The following is an 11,005-nucleotide window of genomic DNA, read 5'->3' as shown; positions in this document are numbered from 1 at the left end:
AACGAGGTGTCTAAAAATACATGAAGATCTGTTTGCTGACTAGATACAAGAAGAAAATGACATGACAGGAAAAAAAAAACAAACCTCTTAGTTAAAAACTGTTTCAGTAAATGATGAGCATAAGAACATGATGAACATAAGATCTCCCCATTTTGACATGCTTTTACTTTCATTTGGATTACTATAATAATAGCCCATTTCTTTAACGTTTATTTTTTTTTATTTTTTTAAGTTATGCTCATTTACACAACAAGCATGAAGTGAATACAGCCATGTGACCTCAGGAAGAGAATCTTTTTTTTTTTATCACAAATCCCAAATTTTTCCTTGTTCAACTGAGAATCGCTCGTACCAGGGGTCGCGTATTTTGGTCTCATAACCAACCCGAGTGGTACCGAATCCCATTTCAGATACTAACAGCGTATGTTTGAAGGATTACGGATAGGTATTCCAGGAATGCAGTATGTAAGTAAAACAGGGAAATCTTTTACAATTCTAACTTTAAAAGGTTAATCTTTTAAAGCTCCTCGGTGGGCTCTGTGAGTCTGTGTCCCCTCCACACCCCCCGGACGGACTAAACTCGGCTCCCGCACTGCAAACTGCAGGATCCCGGGACCGTAGCCGGCACCACGCCCGTGGAACAGGCACGGGGTGAACTTCTGCCTGTCTGTCCGTGTGTCTGTCTGTCACACGGCGCCAGCCTTGCCCCCTCGGGCCGGGCAGCCGCAGGAGGAACCAAAGGCCGGGGAGCGCGTTTCCCCGGGAGCCGCTCCGCCGCCGCACGCAGCCATGGCCGACACCGCTGCCCCGCCGCAGGTCGCAGCCCCGGCGGGCCCCGGCATCAACCCGCTGGCCCGCAAGCTCAACAAGATCCTGGAGACCCGGCTGGACAACGACAAGGTGGGGAGGCAGGCTCCGGCCCCGCCGCTGAGGGGGCAGAGGGGGCGGCAGGGCCGGGCCGGGGGCCGCAGGGCCCCCGCGGGCTCTCCGAAGGGAGAAGCGAGCCCTGGCGTCCCCTCGGCTCCGTCCCAGGGGGGCAGGCAGGGGTCTGCAGCGGGAATTAGGAATAAAAGCCGGGTTTGGGCCTCCAGGGGTATGCCACGCATCTCTGCCCGTCCTGGGGACGTTGGCGCTGCGTAGTTCGGGTGGCACCGCTGAGGCTTTTCCTGATTTAGGTGTTTTGTAGTTATGCTTTAACCAACTATTAGCCTTCTGGTTAAAGCTGTTATAAAAAGAAAAAGAAAACAAAAACAAGCAAACAAAAAAAAACCAAAAAAAACCAGAGTCTTATGTTATAACATATAAAAAGAAGAGAGACTCATCAGTTGTTTTAGCTATTTACCAAGTGGTCTATAGCATGTTTTGGTATTATTTTCTCTAAAACCATGTTCGCCAGAATGGGAGCCGGCAGTGTGCCCAGGTGGCCAGGAAGGCCAACAGCATCCTGGCTTGTATCGAATAGTGCAGCCAGCAGGAGCAGGGGGGTGATCGTCCCCCTCTGGTGAGGCCGCACCTCGAGTGCTGGGTTCAGCTTTGGGCCCCCAGCACAAGAAGGACATCGAGGCCCTGGAGCGTGTCCAGAGAAGGGCTACGAAGCTGGTGAAGGGCCTGGAGCACAAGTCCTGTGAGGAGCAGCTGAGGGAACTGGGGGTGTTTGGTCTGGAGAAGAGGAGGCTCAAGGGAGACCTCATTGCTCTCTGCAACTACCTGAAAGGAAGGTGCGGGGAGCTGGGGGTCGGCCTCTTCTCACAGGTAACCAGTGATAGGACTAGAGGGAATGGCCTCAAGTTGTGCCAGGGGAGGTTCAGGTTGGAAATGAGGAGACATTTCTTCTCAGAAAGAGCAGTCAGGCACTGGGACGGGTTGCCCAGGGAGGTGGTGGAGTCACCGTCCCTGGGGGTGTTCAAGGAAAGGTTGGACGTGGTGCTTAGGGACATGGTTTAGTGGGTGACATTGGTAGTACAGGGATGGTTGGACCAGGTGACCTTGAAGGTCTTTTCCAACCTCAATGATTCTATAATTCTATATACTACTTTTTTCTCTAAAGCAGTGAACTTGGGTTGGCTGCAGACTATGCAATATGCTTCTTTATAACCTAGTGAAATGTTAATTTCATTTTTTCTTTTACTTCTTAGGAAATGCTGGAAGCACTCAAGGCTCTCTCAACCTTTTTTGTCGAAAATAGTTTGCGCACCCGAAGAAACTTGCGTGGAGACATTGAACGACGAAGCTTAGCCATAAATGAAGAATTTGTCCACATATTCAAGCAAGTTAAAGAGGTAGCAGTTTTACAGTTTGGCTAGCTATCTCGTTGGAGTACTGCTGCATAATTTTAAAAAAGAAAAAGGAGTTATGAGAAATTGTGATTTTTCCCAGACAAATGTGCATTTACAATAAAAATGTTTCATCATTTATACCATTTGATGGAAACATTGTATGTAGAGCGGTGATATTTCAAACAATTAAAAAAAAAAGATTCAGGTGAACATTGATCTTTAGGGATGCTTTCTGTCCATGGATTATGTAGGGACCCTAGAGCAACTATAGAGTGGTAAGACCAACACGGGTTGAAAGAGACCTCAAAAGATCATCAGGTCCAACCTTTTATGGGAAAAGGGGGGCCTAGATGAGATTATCTGGCACCTGGTCCAATTGCATCTTGTAAACCTCCAGTAAAGGGGGTTCTGCCATATCCTTGGGGAGATTGTCCCAGTGGTTGTTTATTCTCATGGTAAGAAAATTTTTTCTTCTATCAAGAGGAAACCTTTCCCAGTACAACTTGTACCTGTTGCCCTTTATCATCTTCATGTAGCTCCTTGTGAAGAAGGAATATAACTACAGTTTTTCTGCAGAGGACAGGTTCTCCAGCCCTTTGGTAGTCTTTGTGGCCCTCCTTTGGACTCTCTCTGGTCTGTCTACATCTATTTTGAATGGTGGGGACCAGAACTAGACGCAGTACTCTATGTATGGTCTGTATGTTTCTTGTAACAGAGCCATCTTGTTTTGGTGGGATGAGACTGGGCCTAGGCATAGCATTTCTGATTTAAAACACAGTTACTGTTATTTTAACTTATTTAGGAGCTTGAGAGTATAAATGAAGATGTTCAGGCGATGAGCAGCTGCTGTGAAGATATGTCCAGTCGTTTGAAGGTAATATATGAATAGATGTGCTCTGCGTATTTTTCCTTTAGGATGTAACTATTTTATTTTAGAAGAATAAATAGTTATTTTGGAGGATTGACAGTGACACAGATGTTTCACTACTATGTGTATTATGTGTTTTAAGATACTAATGTTTATTTTTACTTAAAAAATGTGTTGAGGAAATTATTTTGCTTTCTTCCAAGTTCCAATTTTGAATGTACCAATATATTTCTCTGAGAATATCAAGGTAGTATTTGTGTTTGAGTGGAGAGAAAATATTTAATTAGATTACATGTGATGGATTAAAGAGTTAACTATTTTTGTGGTTTTTGATTTAAAATTTGAATCTTTCACATTGACTAAAGCAGTTGAATTACATGTTCGTATAAATACCTCGAGTATATTTGTAAGTAATTATCTTGATATCCATTGAGTGAGAAAAATCTAGTGTACGATCTTGATTCTGTTGGTTTTGTTTCATAACATGTCTAAGGATGCCTTTGTGCAACAAAAACAATTTGTTCCATATTAATCCTGAAGCCACAGTGTAGGTGTTTTATAACACATTGCTAAATCTTAACTGGTTTCAATGTGCAAGTTCAATATTCAGAACAGTCATGAGTTTAAAAGGATTATGGATACTGAAGTGTAGATGTTTGCCAAACCAAATCTGTTCTGAGTATAGCACATAAATTGTAGCGTGTGAATGAGAATTCTTCACTAAAGTCTCCTGTGATAACCTTTCCTTTTTCCCCCGATGTGTACTCAAAAGGTAATTAAGTGAAGAGGTTTCGTGGAAATTATATGTAATCCTCCTGAGAATGCTTGTAGTTTGATGAACTTGTGCCAAAAAGTGTGAGAATACAGTTAGCTCGCTGCAGTACTTAATTTTCAGTTTTGGAAAGCGATGAGTAATGTAGCTCTGAGGTCTCACATCTTTTTGAATGCTGTTAATCTGGATGTATTCCCTAATGCAGTTCAGGGCCAGTTTGACTAAACTGTCAGATGTGGAAATGAGTCGAGTGTCCATGCAGCTTTTTGTTCTTTTCTGTCTTTAGATCATGAAGTGTAGCTGTCATCTCTGATTTTTTTTTTTCTTTTTACAGTAGAGCCATCCCACGGTGATTTCTTTTTCTGTTAAAATCAGTGGGTAGTTTTGTGCTGTGCCCCACAGGAGGTTTCTGCTAGAGCCCTTTAGCACTCATAACTTGTCTTAATTCAACACAAGTTTTCTGTAGCTGTATGAATAGAAAGTAAATTAACAAGGCCAGGAGTTAGCACTTGGTTGTCAAACGTTCTGCTGTTTTATCTGTAATAGGACATCAAGACTTGCAAGCATGTGTTCAAGCTGAATGAGAAGACATCAATGTACTTAGAGAGAAAACAACATATGAATAGGAGTATCCATAGCATATAAGGCATAAGCGTGCTAAAAGAGTAGTCTATTAAGATTGCAGAACAAATATAAGATATGAAAGGGACTGTGTGTTCATTAGTCAAAAAGCTCTTTACCTTTTTTATTTTGTAAGGTTGTGGTATCATATAGTCCAAACAACAGGCCAGCGTGCAAATATGAATATATATAATGATAAAAATATGTATAGGTAAGATTATTGATTTTTTTTTAAACGCCTGAAAATTGGGAGAGTTAAGAAATACTTAATAAAAGAAGGCATTTTATTTTGAAGAGTACGCTCCTTAAACAACTTAGTTAGAAAGGTTCAAAAGTATTATATATTTTAGAAATTGTGTAATGCATTTGATGTGTTTGTGCTTTTCACATTCTTAATGATTCTAATTGTATTCTAGGCAGCAAAGGAACAAACCCAGGACTTGATAGTAAAAACAACAAAGCTCCAAGCAGAAAAGTATGTATGCCACCTTATTTATTTCTTGAAGACATGAAAATACTGATTTAATTTTATTTTAGGCCTGGTACTGCCACTTTTATTTTTGTGTAAGGACTTCGTTTTTTTTTTTGCATTTGTACTTTGTTTTTAACACACTTCTGTGTTCGTAGCTCAATTAGAATAAAAATGCAGAACTCGTAAGGTTATTACTAAAGGATAGAAAAAGCTGAGGATGCTTATTGTCATAAAAATTGACCTTTTAGGAAAGAGAATCAGTTATAGTGGTACAGTGTACTGAGTATGGATTTGCTTTACCTAATATCAGTTGATAATGTAAGTTAACTGATTTTATAATAGATACAGACCTACATGAGATCACAGTTCTTTAAACATCAGTATGTTATTTTGCATTTTGGACTTAAATTTCTAGAGTAGAGTTTTAGAAACTTTTAAACTTAGAATATCTTATTTGGTAACAGTTAAGGTATGTTGGCTTTTATTTTAATTGTCTGAAGTTAGTTTTTTTTTTCCTCCAATTTAGTGTTTGTGTAGTGTAATGCCAATGACTGTCTGATTGGTATTTCCTGTATAATTCAGAGACATGCACAAATTTTGTGCAAATGGACAAAAGTATCTTTTATTTGCTGTGAGCTTTTTCATGTTACAAAGAAACATTTGTTACATAAAGGACAATCACTGAACAAAACAAGGTGTGTTCATATCTTTCAAGTGAACTCCTTCATGCTACAAATATGTAAATATAGAGAAATTGTTGGCCATTGTTTTTGTTTGTTTTATTTTTGTGACCTAATATTTGTCTTTAAAGGAAGGACAGCCTAGGTTTAGACTTCAAAGGAAAGGTAGTAGGGAGGGAGGGAACTGGGATTTGTTCTTTTAAAAAGTTTGTGACCTTGGGCTAATTCCTGTGCTGATGAGACCTTACCAAAAGTAGTTCAGCACTAAGTCTTGCGTTAGTTTCGTGGGCTTTGCGGTGGTGTTAATGCTTCGTATCCATCAGAAATCACTCTTATGCGGAGACTGGACGTAAGAAGAGAGAGTTGGATTATGACCTACTTTTCCATCTTTAAAGCTAATTGTGAAATACATAGGTACCTTAATGAGCCTAATGTAGACCTCTTTTTTCCTTGGTTCTCCAGCCTCTTGTGAAAAAGATTTGTATTTTGCTATTTTCAGTATTTTTATTCATAGGAAGAGGATAATAATACCCTGTGACAGGTTCATGTAATCTTTATCGTTTTTATGGCTAAGGCATCTTGTTTTACAGCTTTAGCCTTTGTCAGTTTAGAAGGATGAATCTCCTTCCTTTATGAACTTTCTTCTGAAAATTATATATAGCTCACTAGAGATTAGAAATAATTATTTCCAGTGATAAGTTTCTAGTAGAAGTTATGACATTGGATAGCTCTGGGTGCACTTTCAAAATTAATGGGCTCATGTTGTGGACTTCAGTAGGAAGTGGATTACCTCCTGTGAGAGTCTGAATGTGAGGTTAGAGTGTAATCTGTACGTATTTTAAAGCTGAATGTACAATAACTGCATAAAGTACAATACTGGTTGGTATAAGATGAAGGATTTGGCAAAGTCACAGTTTAAGTAAGTGAGCAGAAGTCAGGGCTCAGAAAATTTGTTATTTTGAAGATGAGGGTGTGAGACAGTAAGATAGAGAAGTGGTCCTATATTTTTGTGTAGTCTCAGGAAATGGAATGCTGCTTTGACTCCTTGTTCTGAAGCAGAGTGGAAGGTACCAAGACCCATCCCACGTGCATTATGTCTAATGGTCTTGAGCACCTCAGTGCTCAACACAAGGTCAAAAAAAGTCCATTAAAGGAGATTATGTAGATTCCACATCAGTACTTCCACAATATATTCCTTACACAATAACTTACTTAAAAGGCTTCCTGCAATAACATGTAAGCTACAGAACATCCCTCTAGCATGAGGAGAAATAAATGTCAAGGAAGTAGCCTGTCCTTCTAAGGCATTCGTTGACCTCAGGATGCACACCTAGGAAAAAGTTATCTTTTGAAAGGCTATTCTGTAAGCATACCATGGAAGTACTCACACTAGCAGAAGCCAAACTGTATTTGTCATTTTACAATGTAATGGTTATGGAAGACTCATAGTGCCATATATTAACAAGGTTAACTTTTTTTTATTTCCTGGCTAAATTTATGTCAATTTTAAAGAAAAGAGTTGTTGTTATTGTTGTTGTTATTAATTTTATTTTTTCAAGCTACAAAGAGAAGGCTGTTTTGTTCCATGTGGGATATCTGAGTCATCTCTTCTTTTGACTCATTAAATGATTGTTTCTTCTGGTGCATCTCCCTGATTTAGATCAGGCACAGGAAGAGACCTCTGCTGTCAAATGTTAGGGGTTTCTTGAAAAGCTGAAATCTTGCCTACAGTCAGAAAAAATACAGGTCTTGAGCTGCTCGTCCCTTCACCTTATAAGGTGACATTTCTTAGCCGACAAAAGAATAAAAGGTGAAACTGGGAGGCCATGCCTTCTATTCTGAGAGTTGTCCTAAAATGCTGATTGAAATGCAGAGAAAATGAAAGCTGGGCCCATTCAAAACCAGGGCAACTGAAACAGTGAGCCTAAAGCAAGAACAGTCAGTCTAGAAGGTGGCAGTAGTTGCTGAGGATAATCATTCTTTAGAATTCTTCCTATAAAAATGAAGATGTATCTTTTCTTACCTTACTGTGGAAGTTACAGAACTCATCTGCAGATTTCTTCAGTCCCAAATTTCTATTTCTGTCCTCTGTGGTCCTACTGTTTTATTTTCTTCTGAAAAGCCTATAATAAAATAATTAGTTGGAAGTTGATGAAAGTTCAGTATAATGTGTATTTGTACTCAAATAAGACTAAAATAGATTTTTCTGTGTAATTTTTAACATCTAAATATTTTTTCAAAACCAAAATCCATTTTGCATACCACAGATTTGTATTTGTGAATTCTTTAAGTTCTTAAATCAGTGCTTTTGAATTTAATTTTATTTTTCAGGACAATGTTTAAAAACATTTATGATGTTCTTCTTTTTTATATTAGTTATGTGCTTCTTTTTCCCACTAGTAGTTGCCGAATGTTTTGTAATAGCAGAGATAACACGGTCTTTCATTTTGCTGCACCAGTTGCTTACACCGTCCTTGAGGAAAGTTATTTTGGCTCTGCCCTTCTCACGAAGTTCTATGCTAAGTCCTCATCTCTTTTTACCTTTTTAGCTATTTTTTTTAATAACTTCAGAAATTATACTGTACTGGGTTTGCTGTACTAGCTATAGATGAAAAAGTAATTCCCTTCTATCATGATTAACATTTATCTGGTTTATTTCAGCTGACTGTTTCCTCCTAGGAGGAAAATATTTTGTTTTGATTCAATGTTCTAAAACTGAAGGAAGGCAGTAAACTTTCAGATGAATTTCATATATTTAAGACAATTAGGGATTTACCTTTTTAAAAATGTTATTTTTGTATCTGACAAATTTTAGGGAAAATGAGCTGATATCTTCACTCAGACAATCTGATGAAGTTAGGAAGTTACCTGTGTTAGGCAAATAATTGATATAGTAGTTCACAGCTTTTTATTTACTTCCCTTCATTTTCTAAGAACGTACTTTTGTGGGTGTTAACTCTGTTAGCTCTGGTTTTGATCAAAGATGTCTCATCTTTCTGTAGTCTTAAGACTGTTTTCAGTAAATGACAGGTGGAACCTTTGACTTGGGTAAGCCCTCTTCGTGCCTGACTTGTTCTTGGGGGAAGTAAATTTTGTCGAAAAGTGTTACTATTAGTATCAAGTTTAAATCAAACTGAAATTAGAAGAAAGAACAACATTCACTGCAAAATCAGGGAAAGTCTTTTTAACTGGAGTTGTAATTTTATTCCCTGAGATACACAAGGCAAATACTTAAAGGAAGCATTGGAATACTGTGATCTGTTTTCTTAGATTGCAGTGGTTTTTGACCTTGTAAATGTAATTATCTCTTCAGAATTTTTTCCGTATGTGGCATTTGAACCTGCATAGTGTGATTTTTTTTTTCTTCTCTTTTTTTCTCCAGGAACAGTATGATAACAGTGAAATATGAACACTTTAAGTGAGGATGCTTATTCATGCTTTTGGCTTTGCCAGGTGTTCTTTCCCTCCTGCAATACTTGCAGAGGAGTGGCTGTGTTAGTGGTTCCACGCAGGGACTTGGTTTATTATGCTCACCTGTTATTTTTTGCATAGTTTTATCACTACTATTAACTGTATTTCAGTTCCTAAGTTCCATTTTCATGTTCCTAAGCTTCTTACCTGAACTCCTGGTTGCTTTTTCTAGCCTCTCAAATTTGTGATTTGAAGGCATAGTGGTCCCTCTGCAGCATCGTGTAGGTAATGAGCTATTTGGGACTTCCTATGTTGGTAACATGTGCGATTAAGACACTGGGTTAAATAGTTGGGGAAGAAAATAAGATGCTCATCTCAGATTTCAGTTAAAACTTTTGAATTCTCAAATGGTTTGCTTTGTATTGTACATTAGAAGCAGAGCAGTTTTCCTTCACATTATTTAAGTTATGGAATCTGCTTAATGTAGGAGCTAGTTTTTTGTTTTTTTTTTTTTCCTCTGGTGTCCTTAGAAATTGAAATCACAACTTGATAGAACCACGTAATGTGAAAGAAATAATGCAGTCTAAACCATTTAGCCCATCTCTCTACAACGTAAGATTAATTTATTGATGTTCAGTGATGTAGAGCGTTTAATAGAATGTTTTAATGTATTTCATAATAACCTTTGATAATAAAGAAAAACTGCAGTAGTTAATTTAGGCAATTTCTGTGAATTGCTGAAAATCCTCTTCAGTATCTTCAGTAGATTGCTGTACATTTACGTTAGCAGGCTAATATTGCTTTCAGGTTGAATTAGGCTTTGTATGTATAGTAAAGAGTAATTTGTTTTCAAACAGCATCTGCTGTTTCTTAAAATATGTGGGTTTGTTTATTCCCTTTGCTAATAGGCTGACAGAAAAATGATCTTGTTCCTTGAAGTGTGATTTTTTTTTTTGATAAAAGCTTCCTGTGACTTGTCAGTTCTCTTGCTGTATGTGAGTTTAATTCTTTTTTCTTCTTTGTATGAAGCCAAAAGCCTACTTGCAGTACTAACTTCTTCACCTTAGACTGGGAGCAAGTTTCCTAGAGCTCAGTACAGCTCCAGAACCAACCAAATTACAGTGCAGTTCCAAAATTTTGTGTGCAGAATGGCAGAAGCCTGGCTTCATAGTAGTGCTAACAGACATTTAATGTAAGTTATTTTACAGGACTGTTTTTGAGGTTAGTCACAAATGACAGTTGTGGACCTAACAATTGAAGAGCGACACCAGAAGATAAGTTACAATATTAATTCTTATAAAAGTAAATAAAAGTGATTATGTGAGTGTATGCAAGTGCACAGGGAGATCACAGCAAATAAGCCTGCAGGAATAGAAAATAGATGAGAGTCAGTTTTCTGGCAAGAAAGAGGACCATAGTCTGAAAACTGTATGAAAGAATGAGAATGGAAATGGATTGGACAGTTATTTTTGAGAAAGGCTAAAAGATCACAGGGCTTTCATTGAAATTACGCTCTTGAACACCTTTACACATTATCTTACGTTGCTAATTTCTCTTGTAATCTTAAATGGAGCAAAATCTGTTTCAGTTTCAGAGTCCTTATTAGTTATGTTGATTCTGGAAAATAAGTTTTTGTAGTACTAGTATTGTTTCGCTTTTAAAAACACAGTTAAATGTGATTTCTGAGCCTATCTTGAAATGCAGCATGTACTTCAATTTGTTCTAATTGAATTATGTTGAAACTTGCTCTTTATTTAAATTCAACAGCCATGGTTCTTGGAGTTCAGTGAATGGTTTGAGTGTCACCTCAGTGCTCAACACAAGGTCAAAAGTCTTAGGAAAAATGCTTCTCAGTGAACATCTGCTGCTTCAGTAGCGCTGCTTCAATATACTACAGGTCTCTCG

At 38.1% G+C, this 11,005-nt stretch overlaps 1 protein-coding gene across 2 annotated transcripts in view; it reads left to right on the top strand.

Moving 5' to 3' along the window:
• Window positions 1-546: 546 nt before the first annotated feature.
• COG6 (component of oligomeric golgi complex 6) overlaps window positions 547-11,005 on the top strand; it is a 52,213-nt gene continuing 41,754 nt past the window's right edge. The window contains exons 1-4 of one of the 2 annotated variants that reach the window (XM_083796331.1): window positions 547-900; window positions 2,136-2,279; window positions 3,079-3,150; window positions 4,954-5,012. In XM_083796331.1, the coding sequence (XP_083652457.1) occupies window positions 790-900; window positions 2,136-2,279; window positions 3,079-3,150; window positions 4,954-5,012 (386 nt within the window). In that variant the 5' untranslated portion in view covers window positions 547-789. Of the gene's footprint in view, window positions 901-961; window positions 1,625-2,135; window positions 2,280-3,078; window positions 3,151-4,953; window positions 5,013-11,005 lie in introns of those variants that run through there. The other variant, XM_083796332.1, reaches the window with a different exon arrangement.

This window comes from Anser anser (assembly GCF_964211835.1).
Source record: "Anser anser genome assembly, chromosome: 1".
NCBI classification, from domain to species: Eukaryota; Metazoa; Chordata; class Aves; order Anseriformes; family Anatidae; genus Anser; species Anser anser.
The sequence above is the reverse complement of the archived record's forward strand: the minus strand, read 5'-3'. Positions and strand labels throughout refer to the sequence as shown.